At 47.3% G+C, this 23,478-nt stretch overlaps 1 protein-coding gene across 1 annotated transcript in view; it reads left to right on the forward strand.

The window, feature by feature from the left end:
* Nucleotides 1–12,844, forward strand: part of RASL10B (RAS like family 10 member B) — a 34,726-nt gene extending 21,882 nt beyond the window's left edge. Inside the window, exons 3-4 of the mRNA XM_059717538.1 lie at nucleotides 5,422–5,546; nucleotides 6,336–12,844. Coding sequence (XP_059573521.1) covers nucleotides 5,422–5,546; nucleotides 6,336–6,606 — 396 coding nt within the window. The 3' untranslated portion in view covers nucleotides 6,607–12,844. The remainder of the gene's footprint in view (nucleotides 1–5,421; nucleotides 5,547–6,335) is intronic.
* Nucleotides 12,845–23,478: the final 10,634 nt, after the last annotated feature.

Here is a 23,478-nt window from a genome sequence, read left to right on the forward strand (position 1 = left end):
TTGTAGGCATGTCTTACTCCAGTCAAGGGACTATGCTCATATTACCAGTCATGGTCTACTGTTCATCCTGCTCTTGCATCCTGTCACCATCACTCAACATAAATATAATTTTGCCAATGGCTTTCAGTTCTAATCTCTTCTGGACTGCCATTCAAGTCTGCTAATGGGTCTTGGGCCATCTTATCTGTGAATCTTATCTCAGTCCCAGCTTTTTCTAAGGGATTCATGGTTACAGTTATGATGTGGATAAGACCTGCTCTGAATTAAAGGGAAAACAAACATATTACTTCCGAGATCTACACAATTTTCATGCATCTAGATCCCCACTTACATGAAGTACATTCAGAACCACCAATTAAATATCCAGTGTAGTTAATTAGGTAGAGGTAGGCAGTGTACATCTAGAAAACTAGCTTCTTAAGGACCATGGACAGCTCATGAACTAACCTGCCTTTCTGCAGTGCTTCCCAAGCTTTTCCTCAGCATGACCCCATTTATGACTCCTCACTCCCAACTTGTAGCCCCCTGGCCCTGCCAGTGTCTCTCAATCCTGACCCACAGCCCTCTTCATAGATTCATAGATTCATAGATGTTAGGGTCGGAAGGGACCTCAATAGATCATCGAGTCCGACCCCCTGCATAAGCAGGAAAGAGGGCTGGGTCTAGATGACCCCAGCTAGATACTTGTCTAACCTCCTCTTGAAGACCCCCAGGGTAGGGGAGAGCACCACCTCCCTTGGGAGCCCGTTCCAGACCTTGGCCACTCGAACTGTGAAGAAGTTCTTCCTAATGTCCAATCTAAATCTGCTCTCTGCTAGCATGTGGCCATTATTTCTTGTAACCCCCGGGGGCACCTTGGTGAATAAATAATCACCAATTCCCTTCTGTGCCCCCGTGATGAACTTATAGGCAGCCACAAGGTCGCCTCTCAACCTTCTCTTGCGGAGGCTGAAAAGGTCCAGTTTCTCTAGTCTCTCCTCGTAGGGCTTGGTCTGCAGGCCCTTAACCATACGAGTGGCCCTTCTCTGGACCGTCTCCAGGTTATCTGCATCCCTCTTGAAGTGCGGCACCCAGAATTGCACGCAGTACTCCAACTGTGGTCTGACCAACGCCCGATAGAGGGGAAGTATCACCTCCTTGGACCTATTCGTCATGCATCTGCTGATGCACGATAAAGTGCCATTGGCTTTTTTGATGGCTTCGTCACACTGCCGACTCATGTTCATCTTGGAGTCCACTAGGACTCCAAGATCCCTTTCCACCTCTGTGCCACCCAGCAGGTCATTCCCTAGGCTGTAGGTGTGCTGGACATTTTTCCTCCCTAAGTGCAACACTTTGCATTTCTCCTTGTTGAACTGCATCCTGTTGTTTTCTGCCCGTTTGTCCAACCTATCCAGGTCTGCCTGCAGCTGTTCCCTGCCCTCCGGCGTGTCCACTTCTCCCCATAGCTTTGTGTCATCTGCAAACTTGGACAGAGTACATTTCACTCCCTCGTCCAAGTCACTGATGAAGACATTAAAGAGTATCGGTCCAAGGACCGAGCCCTGCGGGACCCCACTGCCCACACCCTTCCAGGTCGAAACCAACCCATCCACCACGACTCTCTGGGTGCGACCCTCTAGCCAATTCGCCACCCACCGGACTGTGTAGTCATCCAAGTGACAGCCTCTTAACTTGTTCACCAGTATGGGGTGGGATACCATATCGAAGGCCTTCCTGAAGTCTAAGTATACGACATCCACCCCTCCTCCTGTGTCCAGGCATTTCGTAACCTGGTCATAAAAAAAGACTAGATTGGTCAGGCACGATCTGCCCGCCACGAACCCATGCTGGTTTCCCCTCAGCATAATTTGTCCTGCTGGGCTCTCACAAATGTGAGCCTTGATAATTTTTTCAAAGACTTTGCCAAGGATGGAAGTGAGACTGACTGGCCTATAGTTGCCCGGGTCCTCCTTCCTCCCCTCCTTGAAAATGGGAACCACATTGGCCCTTTTCCAGTCCTCCGGGACTTGGCCCGTGCACCACGAGTGTTCGAATATTCCTGCCAGTGGCTCTGCAATGATGTCGGCCAGTGCCTTCAGCACCCTCGGATGGAGCTCATCCGGGCCTGCCGACTTACTGGCATCCAGTTCTTCCAAGTGACTCTGCACCATCTCAGGGTCTACACATGGTAGTCTGGCGCCTTGCTGCTGCCTCTCTACAACCCCAGTGAGAGACTTGTCGTGCCCCTCGCTTAGGAACACTGAGGCAAAGAACTCGTTGAGGAGTTCAGCCTTGTCCCCCCTGTCTGTCACCGATTGTTTCTGCCCATTTAGCAGGGGTCCTATTCCCCCCTGGGCCTTCCTTTTACTCCCTATATATCTAAAAAACAATTTCTTGTTGTCTTTTACTTGGGTTGCCATCCTCAGCTCCATGGTAGCTTTGGCCCGTCTAACTGCCTCCCTACAAGCATGAGCAGAAGAGGTATATTCGTCTTTGGTGATCTCTCCCTGTTTCCACTTTTTATGTGCTCCTCTTCTGGCCCTTAGGCTGCCCTGGATTTCTCTGGTCAGCCAGGGAAGCCTCCTGGCCCCTTTCCCTCTTTTACCTCGCACAGGGATTGTCTTGCTTTGTGCCCGAAGGATCGTTTCCTTAAGGCACAGCCACCCTTCTTGGGCTTCCATCACTTCAAAACTCCTACTCTGCAGTGCATCCTTGACTAATCGCTCTGGCCCTGCTGATGCCTCTCCCTCCCAACCTGTAGGCTCCCACTCCCCGCAAGTGCCCCAGAGCCAGTGCCTGCAGCCCCCTTCCTCCCCCCAGCAGCACCCAAGCCCCGGCTGCTGCCCGTGGGAGGTGGCAGCTGCTGTAGCCAGAGCCTGGCTCCCCCCCCGTGAGCAGCACAGCCGGAGCAGAGCCTTTGGGGGATGGAGGAGGGAGGATGCAAGCTGCCTGCTGTGGGCTTGGGGCTCCCTTCCCTTCTGCCCTCCCCCCAGGGGCTCTGTGGCCCAGTGGGTTGAACCTGGCACAGGAGAGAGTGCTGTCCTGCCACAGCTGCCAAGCTGAGGTGCCCGCTGCTCTCCTGGCAGCAGTGGGGACACAACTCTGTGCTGCTGCTGCTGCTGCCGCCGCATCTCACCTTAGTGGCCATGATGGTGCAGCACTCCCCCTGTGCTGGGTCCTGCCTGCTGGGCTGTGGAGGCGGTTCCTGCCGGGAGCTGTTCCAGCCCCGTTGCAGCTCCATACCCCACTGTGGGCACAGAAATCTCACAACCCCAACCGCTGATGTTGCACCCCCATTTGGAGTCGCAACCTACAGTTTCAGAACTGCTGCCTTTCTGGCTGTGTCTACGTGCTCATTAATGTGCCATAGTTATTGCGCGTTAAGTTTAGTACTTGGATAACCAATATGCACTAATTTGCACTACTGCGCAGTAGTGCCGGCGTACAGGTTTTTTTGGACATTAACTGAGCAGTAGCCTAATACTAATGCACAGTAACGGGTTAGCATGGGTTTTGCCTGGCATGCTACTGTGCAGTGTTATTAGGCTACTGCACAGTTAGTGTCTCATGTAGACGTGCCCTCTGTAACTCAATCTGTGACTTGAGAAATCACAATAAACTTAATGCTATTGGAAGGCACCTAACCAAAGGCCTTCATATGCAGTTTTCCTGCATGTTGCCCTTCCAATATGGTTATGAAGGAGAACAAACTACTAGAACTTGAATCCTATCTCCAGAAAATCCAAATCAGTTCTTACAGACAATTAAACAGTTCACAGGTATAAGTGACTTCGGTCTGAACCATATTTAAAACCATATTCTAGAAGAGAATTGGAACTATTACTTGATCAGTTTAACCCTTGACCATGAGATTGGCCAACTAGCAATAACTGGAGATGGTGGAAGCTAGATGGGGGAGGGAAGCTGCTTTGAGGGGTGCAGCCCCGCACTGCTGCCGTCATTGCAACCCTGCACACAGGAGGCACATCGCCAGGGCAGCACAGGCAAGCAGCAGCGGGGAGATCCTTGTGTGGACCTGCTGCTGTTTGGTGCATTGGGTCGCACCCAGTGGGCTGGGGAGGCTCCAGGGGAGAGAAGCAGGGCAGCAAGGAACAGCAGTGAGCAACTTCTCTGTGGTACTCTGCGGCCGCCTGCCACGCTGGGTCGTGCCTGCAGGGCTGCAGAGGCCCTGGGGGAGAAAAGCATGGCGGCAGGGAACAGCAGTGAGCAGCTTCTCCACATGGCTCTGCTGCTCCCTGCCACCCTGCTTCTCTCCCCCAGGGCCTCCCCAGCCTGGCAGGCGCAATCCAGTGCAGCAGGCAGCAGAGGAGCTGCATGGGGATCTGCTCACCCCGTGCTGCCCTAGCGACACACCTCCAGCACCTGCTACTGCTTTGAGAGGCATAGCCCCATGCCATTTCCCTCAGTGCAGCCCCACATGTAGTAGGCGCGTTTCTGGGGCAGTGCAGGGTGAGCAGCAGTGAGATCCTCATGCAGCTCTTCTGTCTCTAGCTGAACTGGGTCATGCCTGCAGGGCTGCAAAGGCGTCGAGGAGTGAAGCGGGGCGGGGGCCCGAGCCTGAAGCCTGTGCCTGCTTCCGATACAAATCTGTGGGGCGTGGGTTCCCTCTGCCCCCGGGAGTGTGTGTTGTGGCAGAGCTGCCCAATCCGAGCCCACAGCAGGTGGAGGGCAGGGGGCCGCAGACCCGGCCCCATAGCCCTGGCAGCCGCAGGCCCCCTGCAGCATAGCTGGGGGAGCAGGGGCTGTGGGTGGGGGGCAAGGAGCACCAGCAGGGCTGGGGGAGCTCTGGGGACCCTTTAATTTTTATCATGGATTTTGGTTTTTTTAGCAGAGAATTTGTGATATTTTATCAGGGAAAACCAGGATCCCTGAGCATGAGGCAGAGGAAGCATGTAGGGAAACATACACCAAGGGTGGTTATGTGCTTTTCCTGTTGTAATGCCATGAAAATTATAGCAAGAAGTAATCCCAGATCATTTGACTCCTAGTTCATTAAACACTAGAACATACTGCCTCTGTAATTGTCTAACACCTTCTTCACCAACATGCAGGACACTGCTGCTGGGAAGGGAGTCTTGGAGTAGCCTTGTGTCTTCATGCCACCCATCTCAAAACAGTAGTAACTACAGATTTGGAACCAGTGTTTCGTTGTAGATCCCAGAGATGCTGGAAGTGGAGAAGTACAATACTGCTTGGCTTTGGTGCTAGCATCTGTATCTGCACAAGCAGAAATGATATTGCTTTGAGACAGCAGTGCACCCCATCTAAGAAAACCTATGTTTAGACCCTGGTAGCGTACAGCATGGCATTGGTGTAGAAGCTGTCTCATAGGTGAGATGGCAGAAGGGCTGGCTGAAACTGTTGGTGGGACAATGTCATGGGCCTGAGCTGAGGCTGATTCCTGTCTGCATATTGCAGGAGTGGGCAGACGTGTGCTGCAGGGGGCTCCGGAGTGTCCATGCCTACATCCTGGTCTATGACATCTGTTGCTTTGACAGCTTTGAGTATATCAAAACTATTCGACAACAGATCCTGGAAACAAGGTAAGTGCTGGACCCTTGTGAGTTAAAAAAGAGCCCAGTGCATGGCTCAAATCTGTTTTCACTTGTGCATCCTCTTCAATTATATACTAGGCCAGAAGAGTAGGCTAAAGCTCAGCTGTCTCCAAGAATCTCATGTTCCTATCAATGCTGATTGCCCTAGAGATGAATGTCTTCTGACAGGAGCAAGTTAGAATCAAGGCCCCTTCCATCAGCACTTACTGGTAATTCACACAGACATTGTAAAAACACAAAGGGCAGCAAATAGATGAGAAAAGAAATTTCCCAGCTGCTAGCAGCTACCAGTGAGATATTAGGATTCACAGTTGGGCCATACTGAATCATTGGGGAAACATTTTTGAGTTTCTTAACAATATTTGTAGACTGTGTGAGCTGCAAAGTTGTTTGCTGCACTGCATGTGACATGCCCCTCCAGGCAGAACAAGATGCCCTACTGACAGGCCCCAAACAGTAGCCTGTTTGCCACCCTTGTGATACACATGGGTAGCTTCTGATTGCTTTCTTCTGCCATCTGGGCAGGCAGAGCAAGGTCCTGAGGACAGGAGGGTGTTCCCAGGAGACAAATATTAGCCAAGAAATAAACTGCAGGGATGTTACAAGCGAGCTAGTGGGGAAGAGAAGAGCTAGAGGAGGAGGAATAAGGGAGCTGAAAGGAGCTAGTTGGGGACTGATTGGGGTTGATGGACTGTGACCCTGAGGTGGAATGGAACTGCCATAACCATTTCTAATTCCCATTCTCACCATCGCGCTCTCAATCGTTCTTCTTTTCAGAGTCATTGGCACAACAGAGACACCCATCATTATCGTGGGCAACAAGCGGGACCTGCAGAGAGGCCGAGTCATCCCCCGCTGGAACGTCTCCAACCTAGTAAAAAAGACCTGGAAATGCGGCTATATTGAGTGCTCAGCCAAATATAATTGGCACATCCTGCTGCTCTTCAGTGAGCTCCTCAAGAGTGTGGGCTGTGCCCGCTGCAAGCACGTTCATACCACCATCCGCTTCCAGGGGGCACTGCGCAGGAACCGTTGCACCATTATGTGAGGCTTGCTCACTATGCCCATGCATACACACAGAGACCAGAGCCTTCTCTAAACTGGAGGAGCACGGCCAGGAGGACACAAGCAACTCTATTTTAAAAGGAAGCAATGTCAGTGGCATGCCCATCTCTCCTGGATGAAGCCTCAGCATGACCTGCCTCATCCCTGCCTATCCTTAACATACCAATGGCATGGCCTGTAGATTCAAGGCAGTGGTGTCATGCTCTGCCTTCCACTCCATCAGCTGCATTGGATCATGGACTGAACTATGCAGTATTTCATAAGAGAAAAGAGGTTAACTGTCACCGTGGAGAGAGAAGGGACAGGGGAAGTCTCTCTGTTTATATTGCAGACAGTTGGTGAGCCATGACAGCATGGAGCAAGGCAGAGCTGGGAGGCTACCACTTGGCTATTACCGAAGGGTAACAGATTGGGTAGCCAGCTCGCCTTTCAGGGAGTGGATATCACATACGAAGGAAGGTCCTAGATTAAAACCTCAGATCCAAACACTTCCAAATTTTGGAGGTGTTTTGATCCAGAATTTTACTCATTAGGCCCATCTATGACACAGCAGATATGGGGCTCTGTAGTGGGGCATGGGGACACAGCGCTATCTGAGTAAGAACTAGAATTCAAACCTGATCATTGGGCTTGGCACCCACCAGTTGATCCATGGCAGAAGGGAGATGATGTCAGGAAGATCGTGGTCCTAAAGCTCAGTTTATAAACCTCCAGAGCAGGTCAGGATGTCACCACATCTCTCTGTCTTGGGCGAGTCACGGTCACAGTGCATTTGTCTCTTCCCCTGGCCATTTGCATTGTGCCTTATGACTGCTATTCTGTGCTTAGCCAGGCCCATCTTATAGCTCTCCTGATCAGGAATATGCCCTTCCCCACCCTGTCCCCTGTCCATGGCTTGCACCTTCTCTGAACCACTTATTCACCTCTGTCGCCATGGGTTCCTGACTATATACACTGCACTGTCAGTGTGCACTCCGTGAGTTTGTCCTGCCACGTAGCTGTATGCATCTGGCCCATCATGAGTCTGCTCCCCGCATAAGTCTATTCCACCGTACATCAGACTGTCATATAAGGCCTATTTTCCCCAGCACCTGTCCTGCTATAGGTTTCACTCTTCCATACTTTTTCTTTCTGTATGTCTGTCCCATCATGCTTTTCTCTCCCAGTGTCAATCCCATCCTGCATCTCCTCCTCTGCAGACTTCTTTCCCACAATTCCAAGCACAATCTTTCATCACTTAGTGAAGGCAAAAGACGGGAGTGGCAGGAAACTCTCAGGGCCCAGTCATTTTTGTGTGGGGATGCATGAAGCTCTCATTGACATTGATGAACAGGCCCTGTTGGTTTCCTCTGGACAGCCTCCTACTCTTGACAGGTGGTAGATTTCCAGAGAGAATGGGCTGTCCTGTTAACATCAACTGGATCCTGTTAACACCAACTACCTAATGCAAACATGTTCCCGAGTGGAGTGAAGCTTCATTCACCTTTGGCCCGCTGTGGTGACCAGAGGTGTCTTCACTGCGCTCAGGGACACAAGGAACCAACCAGCCTTAAATCAACAGGCCATTCATTCTCCCAGCAGGAGAGAAACGTGTCAGCAGGGAAGCCAAATCCTCCTTCCTTTCACCCTTTCTATCTGGAGCTTCCTCCCTCGAAGGACAGAGTGGCCTGACAGCACAAGGCACAGCTGAATTGAGGGTTTTATTTTTTTATTTCCGGAGAGAATTTTCCGATGGTACCAAAAAAGAAAAGAAATTACCCCAAAAAGTTAGGTCCTACCCTCCTGTTTTCTTCTGATCTATTTCTACAAGCTCAGAGCCTTTTTTAGAATCTCAGTAACATGAGCCCATGTCTAAGAGGCCCCCTTACTGCTGCATCTGTGTCCACATTCACACATAAGTGCATGTCCACCCACCTTCCTGCTAATGACCAAGATTTGCCAGCTGTTTTTTTTTCCTTCCTCCTTTTTATCTTTTTCTCATTCCTTGTTTCAAACAAGCTACTCCATCAAAAGGTAGGTTTAAAGCAAAATGATCCTGGTATTCTAGGGGCAGTACCACCCCCCCACAACACAACCCGCATCTAACTACACCGGCTTTGTCAGAAAGGTACTGGATTCTACCTCTTCTTGCTAGATCTGACCACTGTCAGTTGTGTACAAATTAGAAAATGATTATAATACTGAAACAAAACTAGGCATCAGCCTACTTGAAGGATAAAGAAAATACTGTATATACAAGTATAAGCTGACTTACTGAGTGACAGAGATACTTTGGCTAATATAAACGTATGGTAGGACTTATGTTAATGTACACCAAACCAATTTTGCCTCCCTTTGTGCAAAGGATCATTTGTGTCAATACATATCAGGTCTGATGACAAAAAGTCATCCCCAGCTCCATACACATCACTTGTGGGGACTAGTTTATTAACAGCATAGGAGATGAAAGAAAAGTCAAATACCATTAGAAACTCATCTGCTGCACAGTTTTACATAAGTTGCCCACTAAATTTACCTTGGCTTAAGGCTACCTTGTAAGGACTGATAGACATGTACATTTTTCAGTGACTCAGCTTATATGCAGGTATATACAATTTCCTAACAAGTAAAGCTGTCTCCTTAAACTGTTTAAAAGGGCTCATAGGCAGCTACAGTGGATCTCAACTTCCCAATGAAAGCAGCTTAATTCACAAACACACATACACCCCGTGGAGCCCAGGATTGTTGTAATAAAACAAGTGAGACTTAAGAGAGAGGGTTCATTGTCCAGGCTTTACAATGAGGATCTGCTGTAAATACCACTGTTAAATTTTCTAGGCTCTTCTGTTATCACTTTTTCCTAAACAATCCTTTCTCTAAATAAAACTCTTACAAGAAACACTGATGCCATCTCATGGCAGACTCCTGAACGGCATTGTGTCAATACTGAATTTGTTTGAAGGCAAGCTGCAAAGGAATGAGAAGTAGGGTATGAGCCTTTTTTTTTCCTTATTTATGATAGATGATTGAGGCCTGTATTTTTTTTTAAGTTTCATTTCTGCTTTTATATTACAAAGTCAGCTTTTTGTCTATTCTTTTTTCCCCCAAGAAGACTCTACGGACAAGTGGAGACCTGTTTGGGTTATAACATCAGAGACATCTTCTAGGTGAAACCAGACTGGGAGGAGAATGGATTTTTATTTAGTCTTTTTCAAAGGGGCTGTTTTGTTAGACCCTCTAACTCAAACACCTGAGAAAAAAAGATGTTTTTGTTAAAGAGTCAATTTGGGTAGAAAAAGCTCCCAATCCTTATCAGAGACCAGCATGTTCTCTAGCCTGCCCAGCCTGGAACATCTATGGTAAAAAAAGTAATAATAATAAAAAAAGCAAATAAGAAAATCCAGGCCTCCTTTAGCTAGGAAAAAGACAAAAGCCCAATATTTTGTCCTTCACAGGTCCCATTTCACAGAAATGCTATTATCAGCTTGGTAACACTTTTTATTAAGAGTACATTAAAAAAAAAAAACCCTCAAGTTTCACTTTTATGACCCAGTCTGTGGCACTTTGCTGTTAAGCATTTTACAGTCTCCAAAGGTACTTGGTAGAATATGGATTACACTGAGGTCAGTTTTGCAGCTGGAATTGTGGTTAGCTTTCATTTCCACTAGAGAGGATAGCAGAGTAGCATGAAAGCAAGAAAAACTTGCAGCAAAGCTATAGCAACCTAGTTCTTTACATTTGTTACAATGCTGCATATTATAGACAGTTGGCACTTCACTGTACCCACAGGGAACATGTTGGCACCTAAGATCTATTGCTCAAAAAAAAAAAAAAAAAAAAAGTGTAGGTCCTTATCACGTCAGGTAAAGAAGATCTATTATCATTATTGCATCTGTGACACACAGTTGAGTCAGTCCAGTAAAAGGCAGTGATACATATTCATAACAACCAGTACATTATGCTATAAATAATCAATTGTAAATTCTAGGCTTATGAGTCCACTGAGAATCATAGATGATTACCCAAACTACTCAGGCTCTGTGATCAAGGTCAGTAGAAGCTCTTGCTGGAACTGTCATCCTAGAATTAACTCTTTTTTGTTATTTATCCTGTACCCTGCACGTACTACAAAATGTAACATGCTTTGCTACAGGTTGTCCTAATGCAGGGGAGGGCAATTATTTGAGCTGGCGGGAGTTTTGGTGAGCCGTTGCAGGCTGGGTCAGCACTCCTGCTCCCCCCACCCCCAGCTCACCCAGACTCCCTAAGTGGTCCCTGCAGGCAGAGAGTGCTCAGCCAGGTGGATGGGATGGGATGGGGCAGCGGGTAGGGAGTGGCGTCTGGGCATGAGGCAGCTGGGGCTGGGACCAGGATCTGGATTGCAAGGTGGCGATAGCGCAGGCCCAGGGCCCAGGGCAGAGGTGTGATCTACTCCCTGCATGATGGATTGTAACTGGCCCAACCTGGGAGGGGGACGGAGCATACTCCTGTGACCTGGCCCCATGAACCCATCCCAGCACAGGCACATGTGGGCAGCCCCAGTACAGTGCAGCTGCGGAGCAGCACAGCCTGGCAGTGCAGGGTGGCCTAATCTGGTCCCAGTGTGTATTGGGGCTGCCCACGTTCACCTGTGCTGGGGTGGGGGCAGCAGGGGCCAGCCCATGGCTGTACTCTGCCCTCCTCCTGGGTCGGACTGGTCACAGTCCATTGTGGGGAGAAGATCATGGTCACCACCCCACAATCCTGGCCCCAGTCCCACCTGCCCCACTCCCAGATGCTGCTTCCTGCCCATCTGCGGCCCCATCCTATCTGCTTGGCCCAGCGCACTCTGCCTGCAGGGGTCCCAGGCCAGGCTTCATGGAGACCCTGCCTGCTCTGTCCAGCACCCCCAGTGGTGAGTGTGGGGTGGACAGGCTGGGGTGCCCAGGCAGCAGGGCTGGGTCTAGCAGCAGCAGTGACACTGTCAGTGACAGCCAGAAGGAGCTGCCACAGCCAAGCCTTCCAAGAAGTGAAGTCCGTCCGTAGCACCACCCCAGCCCCACTGTGCACCCGGGGTGGTGAGACTGGCACTACGGCCCAAGCTGCTCCCTGCACTTGGGCCGGATAACATCCCTTGGCAGGCTGGATCCAGCTTGCGGGCTGTATTTTCCCCACCCCTGTCCTCATGCCAGCTTTTTGATATTCGTTGACACATTACGTCCAAGTTATTGTTCTCTTGTTTGATAAGAAAACTCATTTGTAAATGCATATAATAATTATAGCATTTATAGCGTGCTATAATGTAAACATATCACCTAGTAAGCCAATACATAGAGTATTATAACCCTGTAGCTTGCAGTTCATCGCACAGTTACAGGTTTTAATATTTTGAAATACGTTCTAAATATAATTATGTTTTATAGTAATTTATAGGCAGAAAAATATATTCGTATTGACAATACTTATCATTTATAAAGTGCTTTTCAGCTTGGATGTGAACTGCAGTTACAAACACCAAATCCTCACAACCACCCTGAGGGTTTAGTTATAATTATTACAGGCAGGAATTCTAAGGTAGAAAAATTAACTCTGTTACCCAGGGTAACAGAAATTGCTGTTGGCAAAGCTGAAATTAGAACGGAGGAGTTCCCTACTGCCAGTCCCATGCTAAGAGCACCAGACGGTGTTAGCTGGTGTTGGTACTGGGATGTGACCTCACCAACAGGTGGGAGAAAGAAACAAGGTCAGTAATATTTACAAAGAAGCTCTTTTTGAATGGTTTAATCACAAATTTATTTATCAATCAATAAACTGTTTACAAATCAACCCTTAATATAAAGTGTTACCATACTCTTCCTATAAACAAGTTTCTGGTATAAGAAGGAACATTTCTCAATCTGTATTTTATTCACTCAACTCTATTTCCATGGCAGGAAAATTGTTCCCAAGCCTTCTTAGCAGATGTCTTCCCTGGGAGGCAGAGGGGAGCCTTGCACCGCTCTTTGCTCTGTGCACCTGTTGTTCATCCTTCTATCTTGGAGGAAATGTGCAGACTGAAGTGGGATTTATTTAGTTCTCTATCCCCACCCCCCCCGGGCACATTCTTTCTTCTGTTTAGTCTGGGGCTTTCTTGGACCTGGGTTTCTACTTCCTCTTTGATTTCTTGTTAGAGAGTCCTTGAGATGTCTGTAAAGCCTGTAACACACTGTACCCCTGTTATTTGAAATCAGATTAAAATCAGGTATGTTTTCCCTTGTTCTGTACCCAGGTCTCTGTCATTTTCTTTTGGTGTCTATTTGTTTTCCTGCCTCTGCACTCCTCTTCTTTATCAACTGACCAGCACGGACACCTTCCAGTTTCTGCAACTCAGAATTCTAGTGGATCAGACCCGAAGTCCCTGCAATCCCCTTTCCTGTCTCTGACCAGGGCCAGACATAGGCATGGGCAAACTGGGTGGGTGCCCAGGGCCTGGACAGAAAGGGGGCCCAAAAATGGTAATGTTTTTATTATTATCATCATTATCTCTGGCGAAGGGGGGCCTAATTCTAAAAGTTAGCCCGGGGCTGCCAGGAGTCTAGGTACGGTGCTGTGTCTGACACTGGTCTATACCAGAAGGTTCAGAAAAGTTGTTGTAACCTCAAATCAAGCAGATGAGAGATAATCTGCTTCTATGTGAGCTCTCATCCTGATTGCAAATAGTAGCTTAAACCTGGAGCATTAGGCTTAACATAATTAATAGCAACAGTAATTCTGGAGATGTTAAGTCTGGAAATTCTCGCTATGCATACCACTGTTCAATCAAATTCTCATTAACTCCAACTCAGCATATTTCTAAAGCTTTTTTTAATGAGCTCATTCCATCCCTTCAGCATCAACAGTTTCTGACTGAAGCAAATTACTGATGCATGTTGTCGTCTATACTATTGACCCAACTGGGGTTAGAACTAAAACAAAAAGCATAGCTCTTTACCATTCAGCTTAGTTGGTTAGTGCATGGTGCTACTGGTACCAAAGTCATGTGTTTAAAGCCAGGTTGGACTAGATAATCTTTCAATGTCTTTTTACAGCCTTAATTCTATATGTGTAAGTGGTTACATACCTACTGTTGTGGTTCAGTGGTCAAATCCTTGTCTGCCACACAGTCGAGGGACTGAAGGCCTGGACTGGGCTCTGTCTGGCCTTTGGATTCTGTCTCAATGGTCTAAAGGGGGAATGGAAAAAAACTAGGGAACAGTGGTGTCAACAGTTACACAGTCAATTGGGTCACTAACTGGCTGGAGGGCCGCACCCAGAGAGTGGTGGTGGATGGGTCATTTTCGACCTGGAGGGATGTGGGCAGTGGGGTTCCCCAGGGCTCGGTCCTCGGGTCCGCGCTGTTCAACATCTTCATCAACGACTTGGATGAGGGAGTAAAAAGCACCCTGTTCAAATTTCCAGATGACACTAAGATGTGGGGGGATGTGGGCATGCTAGAAGGGAGGAATAGGCTGCAATCGGACCTAGACAGGTTACAGGGGTGGGAGGATGAGAACAGGATGGGTTTCAACACTGACAAGTGCAAGGTGCTGCACCTGGGGAAGAAGAACCAGCAGCATACCTACAGGCTGGGGAACTCCCTTCTCGTCAGTGCAGAGGCAGAAAAGGATCTTGGAGTCATTATTGATGCCAAAATGAACATGGGCCGACAGTGTGGGGATGTGGTCAGGAAGGCCAACCATATCTTGTCATGCATCCACAGATGCATCTCGAGCAGGTCCAAGGAGGTGATCTGGTCAGGCCACAGTTGGAGTACTGCGTCCAGTTCTGGGCGCTGCACTTCAGGAGGGACGTGGACAGCATTGAGAGGGTCCAGAGGAGGGCCGCTCACATGATCAGGGGGCAGCAGGGCAGGCCCTACGAGGAGAGGCTACGGGACCTGAACCTGTTCAGCCTCCACAAGAGAAGACTGAGGGGGGATCTAGTGGCCTGTTACAAACTAGTCAGAGGGGACCAGCAGGTATTGGGGGAGTCCCTGTTCCCCCGAGCACTACCAGGAGTGACTAGAAATAACGGTCACAAGCTGGCAGAGGGTAGATTCAGACTAGACATCAGGAGCCGCTACTTCACAGTTAGGGCGGCTAGGATCTGGAACCAACTTCCAAGAGAAGTGGTGCTGGCTCCTACCCTGGGGGTCTTTAAGAGGAGGCTGGATGAACACCTTGCTGGTGTCGTTTGACCCCAGTACTCTTTCCTGCCATGGCAGGGGGTCGGACTTGAGGATCTGCTCAGGTCCCTTCTGACCCTACCAACTATGAAACTATGAAACTATGGAAGGTCTGGGCAGCCTCCACTCCTCCATATTCTTGCCTAGGTGTATGCATCGAAGGTCCTGATGGCTCCTCACGCATATAGCAGGCAACCATGGATCCTTCTGTATCACGGTATATGTAGTTACATTGGAAATTTGCTGGTTTCTTTATAAAGAGAGGCTGAAGACTTTCCCTTTGCAGCTAAAGTAACAACGAGCTGGCTCGATGATTATGCATCCCAACAGCCACAGTGTAGTGCCATGGGATACAACACCATTTCACTGAAAGAGAAGCTGAACACTATGGCACAGTGAGTGAGATGTACTTTGTTACTAACAAGAGTGGCAGCTCTGGCACAGAGACCTTTCTTACCCTCGATGTCAAGAGCAAAGGAGAAGGTCTGGGTCTAGTGGCTGTGATTTTTCGCACTCTGATGTACCCTGAATTCTGCTGCATCAGCTTACAGATGAACAGAAATAACAGGTAAGAATTCTCCTGACACAGACTTTGCATGGGACAGCACTAGTCTGGCCTATTAACCACCCCACCCCTCCGCAATGAACTGCAACACAAGGACTATTCTTGCTGGTGATGTGTGGTGCTCCCACCCATGGAGTGCCCTGGAGGTGTCTCATGGAGCAGCTCAGAACAGGGTATGGCTTAGGTTTCTTGAAGTTACTGGTCTTGAAGTTATTAGGTCTGTGTTGAGTTGAGCCCTTTAAGAACCACCACATAAAATTGCATATGCTGTCCAAGGGCAGATGCACTTACCAGACACTTGGGTTTCCACTGTCACTCTAGTTTGTTTGGCTATTTACATCTGTACATGGTGATGATATTGCACTGCTGTAAATTAGATGAGATACAGGGAGGAAATAAGCTGTCTCTTTTTGTCCTGACCCAAATTCCACCTGGATGCAAAGAGGCCTCCAGTGTTTGATTCCCTTCCATACCAAAGGAAGTGTCCTTAAGAGAACTTGCAAAGCCCAACTATATTACAAACCCAATACCTCTTTTTACCCATACAGGAGTTCAGAGCCAGATGCTGGGCTATTTTCAGGGATAGCATGCCCCAAGACAGAGTGCAGCCTGAATCTTAGCTCATATAAACTAAATGGAGATCTCCCCAAATCCCTCTAAACTCTGAATAAAAGCCAGGTTCATGCCAGCACTCATTGGAGGCAATACAACAAGCAGGTGAGTGGAACTGGCACTATTTCTGTTGGTTCTTGCCCAGGCCTTTCAGCTTCATAATAAACCATGCCTTAACTACCTCAGCAGGTTGTAGATCATATAGTGAGATGGATGCAAACCCAGGAAACAACTAGAAAGGCATCAGCCTGGGCCATGTCAGGAGGAAGTCCTATAGAAGTCTTTAGGCTTTCTTTGTGAGTCTCTAGAATTTAATAAGGCCTTTCATTGCCAGTATAATGTAATGATTTAAAAAAATCTATTAAAAGGAGTTCATTCTCTATTCAGTGCTCTAGCTTTTGAAAGCATTTCTGGATAATTTAAGTCTTAGTTGGCTGGCTTAAGGGGGAACACTGTGGATTTGATCCGAAGACAATGGAAACATTTCCCTTATCTTCCTTGGGCTGTGGGCCAGCCTCTAGGTGCTGGAAATGTGTGTGAAATGACTCCCAGGTGTCTCCCTCCCTCAGCTGAGGCACTTAACAGAAGTTACATTAGTTGAGAGGACAGAGCTAAAGCATTTTTTTATCCAATCTGGCATTTTTTATTAGATTCTGGGGAAATATAAGGTGGAGGCATAAAAAGTTTCAGAAATTAGCATTCCTGAGAGCTTTTCTGTGTTGCTGTTTAATATAGACAGGGTTATAGTAGAGGGCTTATGTACATAACTGCCACATTTGGTGTGTAAGTCCAAAATTGATGTCCTCAGACTTGGCTGACCACAGAGGGAAGTACCTTTCCAGCAGTAAAGTTCCCCAGACATCTACAGATCTGCTTGTGGGCATACCCCATAGCCCCTACATCTTGACAGTACAGAGCAGCTAGGCACCTACCTCATGCCTAATCCCTGCCACAGTTCACAAACTTGCACATTCTGCCATCTTTCTCATCTGCTGCACTTGAATAAATAGGTTCTCTTTTGGGATATAACACCCAGTTCAAAAAACAGCCAAAAAAGGAGGTGGTATCCTTCACCCTTTATTCAATAGCTAAACGACTGAGAGCATTCACTCTGGATATATGAGAGATCTAGTTTGACATCCAGCTTCTTTCACAAACCTGGGAAACTGCAAATTAAGTAGCTCCCTAATCATGGTGTAGGCATAAGAGGTCTAAGCCAGGTGCCTGATGAATCCATTTGTAGCTGACAAGCCCAATTCAAGAGTGACAAAGCGTGTTACAAGTTTCACAGGCTCGTGTGTTGGAGTCCACACTGTGTTCTTTTTCTTGCTTTTCTTCCAAGTTTAGAGCATGCTGCTTGCTTCTTTCTCACTTTGCTTCGATCCTCTGGATCAAAGCTGCTTTGTATTGAGCTGCACCCAGTGCCAGATGTTCCCTCCAGATTGCATGGGTTTCTGTGCACTCCTCTCTCCCAGCTTTCTACACTGATGTTGAATGACTTAATCTTGTGCAGGCATCTCATGTGGAAGTTGCTCAGTCTCCTGATATGCCTAGCACATGTAGTCCACGTTTCTGAATATAAAGCAGGGCTGACGACTCACAAGTCTCGTAGATTTGCATCTTCACCTTAATTGATAGTTTGCTGTTTTTCTATGCAATATTTTTGTAATAGCCTGAAATTCTTAGCTGCTTTTCCAATTCTGTTAGTCAGTTCAGTCCCATGCACCAGTACAGGCTGCAGGCTGACAGGCTGGGCAGCAGCTCTGCAGAAAAGGACCTGGGGGTTGCAGTGGACAATGCACTGAACTTGCACCAAAGCTGCGCCCTTGCTGTGAAGAAGGCTAACAATATACCGGGCTGCATTAATAGAAGCATTGCCAGAAGATGGAGGGAAGTGATTCTTCCCTTCTATTTGTCATCGGTGAACCCATATCTGGCGTACTGTGTACAGTTTTGGGCCCCCTGCTACAGAAAGGATGCAGACATATTGAAGAGTCCAGCAGAGGGCAACAAAAATTGCTCAGGGGCTGGGGCACATGTCTTCTGAGTAGAGGCTGAGGGAATTGGACTTATTTAGTCTGGAGCAGAGAAGACTGAGGAAGGATTTAACAGCAGCCTTCAACTACCTTAAGGGGGGTTGGAAAGAGGATGGAACTGGACTGTTCTCAGTGGCAGCAGATGACAGAACAAAGAGCAATGGTCTCAAATTGCAGCATGGGAGGTTTGAGTTAAATATTAGGAAGAATTTTCCCACTAGGAGGGTAGTAAAACACTGGAACAGGTTACCCAGAGAGGTGGTAGAAGAGCTCCATCCTTGGAGGTTTTTAAGACCTGGCTAGACAAAGCTAGAATGATCAAGTTGGGGATGATCCTGTCTGAGCAGGGGGTTGGACTAGCTGACCTGAGGTCCCTTCCAACCCTAACTTCCTATGACTCTATGACTCAGTCTGAAGGTCAAGATTCCAGCCGATTGTAGAACCCAAGTAGCAAAAGCTGTCGATGACACCAAGAGATTTACCCTCCAGAGTGATGCCACGCACTGGTTCTTCCACCCCTTAGTAGATCATCACAGCGTTCTTGAGACTAATTGTCAACCCAAGCTCTTGCATGATGCAGAAAATCTGCTCAAGAGATTTTTGCAGGGAAGATTCATTGTGGACAATCAAGGCCGAGTCATCTGCAAACAGGAAATCTCTCAGAACCAGTTCTTTCACCTTGTTTTAAACCGTGTGAATGTTGAACAAGAAATGCCATCATTGCTGCCCTTGAATGCGTGAAGAAACAGGAATGAAACCCCACTGTTGATGTCAATGACTTTTGATTATTTATTTTCATACACTACAGTTGCCTTTATACCTTGATGTCATGAATGATGTTCAATGATTTGGGGGGACAATCCAGTTTCTTCAGAACAGCAGAAAGGTGCTATCTGTTGACCATACTGAAGACCTTTGTCAAACTGATTATTGTTTTTCTCTACACTTCTCTTGCAAGTTGCTTGATTGAATATGTCATATCACTGGTGGAGTGTCCTGAGGAAAAACCACACTGACTTTCAGGATAGATACTTTCACCTAGAGATTGCAGCCTAGGGAGCATAATACAAGTGACAACTTTTCTGATGATGTTCAACAGGGAGATACCTCTAGAGTTGTCACAGTCACTTCTATCCCCCTTGTTTTAATATAATTGTACAAACTGAGCATCTTGGAAATCTTGTGGTACCACTACCTCTTTCCAACAAAGCAGTATAATTTCATGGAGCTTTCAAAGTAATTTGTCACTAGCCCATTCATAGATTTCAGCAGGCAAACATCTAAGGTCAGGGAACTGGCACCAGTTATTAGGCACAACTGACTAGGCACAATCACCTGAAGAAATCCTGCACACGAGGTCTGATCACAGTGCTGACTGTGACACTGACCATGCCTTAGTCTGCTGCAAAGTCAGAATCAAGGCCAAAAAGATCCACAGTAGCAAAACTACCTGTCATCTTCAGATTGACATCAGCCAAGCTAAAGATGTAGAAAGATGTAGACTATTCAATGAAGAAGTTGTAAAGCAAGTTTACCTAACAACTCAGACATGGAGGCTTGGGAAAACCTAAAAACTACCATGTAATGCTACTGTAACAGTGTGTTTGAAGAACACTCTGAAACCTTTCTACCACTGTTTGAGAACAGAAGGATAACACTAACCATCTACAAGAAATCTCCCAACACCACAGCCCTGGAAAATTTGAGAAAGGCTTAAAGAGGAATGCAAAAGGAGGCTAGGAGTTGTGCCCAGGATTTTGGGCTGAAACTGTGAAGATATTCAGCAAGCAGCTGATGCAGGTGATAGCTGCAGAATGTATGAAGGCATCAAAAGAGCAATTAGTCCAGTTAAGAAGAAAACAGCTCTGCTGAAAGATTTAAATGGAAGCGTCATTATTGATAAGCAAAAACAACTCAAGCGCTGGACTGAACATTATGGAATCCAGTACTCCAGTGAGACTGAAATCAAACACGAAGAGCTTGAAAGTTTACCACAGTTAGAAGTTATGATGGATTTGAATTACAAACCAGAAGATTTGCAGAAAGCCATTAAATTGAGTCCTAGGAACCTTCACATGACTCATATAAACCCAGATGGTGTCTCTCTAAATGTAGAGGTGTGCGCTTGCAGTGGGAAAAAAGTAGTGGCACAAATTTGTGCCACTTTCTGCTGCTGCACATGCCCCTGCATGTATGGTTTGGTGTGGGGCAAATTGCTATGTTTCTGGGAAACTGCCATTTCCCCGCTCCTCCAGGCTCCCACTGTGCTGGAGGAACTGGGGGACAACTAGACCAGGGGAGATATTCTGGCTGGCAGCCAGAACATCTCCCTAGAGGACTGAACCGCTGTTGTGCTGCTTTTATTTACCACAGGTTTTTTTGATACCAGGAGTTCCCAGTATCACATTTTGTGCTGCATGCGATTTGCAGTGCCCCAAACAGTTTGAGGCGCCCCAAACCGCACGTGCGTGCTCATCTGGATGTGCCCAGAGATTTCAAATAGGAACCCATATGGTGACAAAAAAATTCTGACCATTGTTCTGACTTCTTTGCAACAGAATAATTTCTCTATTGTTTTTCTGTAATCGAGAAATGAGTAAAAGCTAAAAGCTGGCATTTCCTGAGGAGTGCCTTGTATCTAAAAGCATTGAGAACTGCTGCTCTGTCCTATTCTCAAGCTGTGCAATTGAAACATCTCCTCTTTGCATCGACTAATTATACATAGGGCTAAAGAGAGGAGAGGAGAAAACTTGGGCTCCACTCCCTTTCCAACTATTCGATGAAATACCAATACTTAAAATACTTGTAGGAAGGGCTACCTTTCATTTGTATAGCTATCTTGTTTCACCTGCTGCAAGCATGTGCCCAAACAGGGCAATGATGCAGAGACCCCCAGCACAAAAAAGTATTCCCACCATGGGCAAGAATGATTTGGCCTAATTTTTCTTCTTTGAGTTGGACTCACAAACAGTGGTTGCAAGACAATTCTGCTGCTATTGTCACTAGTTCCTTCTGAAGGTTAGAATTAGTAGCTGTACTGGAGCTACAGAAAGCCCAGGATCAGTTGGTTTAATAAAAGGTATCGTTTTGGAACCAAGAGTTTTAGTTTTTTGTATGCCTTTTTGTCTCAGACCAACACAGCTACCAAGTACACCCCTGGATCAAGAGACTTGCACACAGTGGCCAGGTCCTCATGAGCAGGGGTATTATGCCTTTGCAGCAGCACAAATAGTAGTGGCACAAATGTGTGCTGCAGTGCATATCCCTGCCTGTATCTCAACTGATCCATTGTGCTGGAGGGGGCGCTGGCTGGGGCACAGGGTGCCTCAGCAGGGGCTAGTCACCCTCTGCACTGAGGCACCCTGTGTCCTGGCCAGCTGGAAAGCAGCGCATGGAGAAGGGGGAGCAAGCAGCCCAGGGCTGCCTGCTCCCCCCCTCTCTGCCTTTGTCCAAGCATTTACCACTTTGGCGTGGGCTGCATTGCTTTTTCCAGGTTTTTTTTGCTACAGGGAAATCCCAGTAGCAAATGTTGCCCAAGTGCTGCAAATTAGGAGTGCCACACACTGATTCATGTGCAACTCATGCAGTTTGTGGTGCTGCAAGCACCACAGACCACATGTGCCTGCATGTCTGGATCCAGCCAGTAAGGGTGTGTGATCTTCTTTAAGATGTGAAGGTTGTAGCCGTGTTGGTCTAAGGACATAGGCAGACCAGGTTCCTTGGGTGAATCCGATATCTTTTATTAGACCAACTTGCTCTAATAAAAGATATTGGATTCACCCAAGGAACTTGGTCTGCCTATGATCTTCTTTAAGACTTTCTTTATCTGGGAATTCATGTCTGTTCCACAGGGTGAAGGGAAGCTTGAAGTAGGATTTGAGGGGAGCATTGCATGTCTTCTAATAACTGCCACCATTTACTGACTTCCATGGAGGCATGCCCTAAGTGTTGGATGCAGAACCCTGAAGGACCATGGGAAACATGTCTTCAAGCTTCAGATGCAGCAAAATGAGCTCCCAACAGGTATAAGGTTCACAACTGCAGCCCCATCTCCAGGCATCTGCTTCCGATTCCATTCCCCCTAGTTACAAACTAATCTCTGACTACCTAATTCTTATGCCTCTTAAAACAATCCTTAAATTGCCTCCTGATAACGTAACACCTCCCCCCCAGTTTAACCTCTTTGAAAGAGGAGGAGGAGATGGTGATGAGTCACAGAAGAAAATTACCATAAAAAAGTTTCAAAAACACATTTCAACAGAGCTATTAGGAAAAAAAAAATCCTTGCAGACTTGTGGAAAAAAAATCTATTAAAAATGTTTTGGTTTTGCAAAAGAAAATACTTATTTTTGCCTTTTGGGTTTTTTGCAACAAGTATCTACTCTTCCCAGAAAACGTTGATCTGTCAAAAAAAGAACAAGAATGCTGAAACCAAAATGGTTCAGCTGTGTAATGCTGCCCCAGAACTGCTCGGGAGTTGTAGTGAAGGTGCTTCATACTCTGCTATGAAGGAACGCCTCCACTACGTTTCTCCTCTCATAATGCATCTTCCACCTTCAATAAGAGTCTGGCACTATGTTCCACTAGGTACTTTCTCCAGTCTCATTGCCCAGTTATTCCTATACACTAATGGCAAGACCTATTGGGTGCATATACGGTACTTTGGTTCTCTGCTTAGCTTGAAAATTAGCCGGTCTTTTCCCTCTCCAATGTCTATGATCTGTTTCCTACTACTATCTTTTCTACCTGGGCAGTATCTTTTTTACTGGAGGCCTCCTGAGCAGGGGAACTGACCCTATTAATTTGTTAGACAGTTCAGAAAGGTCTTTGAGGGAATGACTGAATTTCTGCCTTTTTCAATGCCCATTTGAAATGAGTTACAACAATAAGATTCTTTACTACTGCACGCTCACAGACACACAGATACAGAACTGCACAAACCTCTAAATACATCCACAGTCCACAAAGACAGTATAAATATATATCACTAATACACTTTCATACTATGCAGTCAAGGGCTGTGTCCACACAAGTGTGGATGTTTGGTTCCCCAGGGACAACTAGCAGTGGGACACCTTGTGCCACTGGTAGTTGTCCCAGGGAAACACCTGTGCCACATGCCCTCTGGCATGCAACAGGTTACCCTGGATGAGGTAGGGAGGGTTGGGGTTAGCACTGGGCTGGCCCCAGCAGCCTTACCTGGGGTCCTGGGGGCCTCTTGGGGCTGCAGCAGCAGTGATCCTGGCACTCGGAGCATGGCCAGCAGCCGGAGTGTGGCTCTGGCTGTCCAGGCTCCGGTTTTGAGCTGTGCGTGTGGTTCCCATGTGTACCACTCTGCTTTTTTTTTTTACATGGGTTTTTGGACCCCTGGATATCCAGGGATCAAAAAAAACCAAACCCACACTGCTCCCTTGCAGTGCAGGGAGCAGCTGAATGTGTGGTACGTGGCACCGCATACCACACAGCTGTGTTTGTCTGGGC

Source organism: Alligator mississippiensis, chromosome 14, assembly GCF_030867095.1.
Source record: "Alligator mississippiensis isolate rAllMis1 chromosome 14, rAllMis1, whole genome shotgun sequence".
Lineage (NCBI taxonomy): Eukaryota > Metazoa > Chordata > Crocodylia > Alligatoridae > Alligator > Alligator mississippiensis.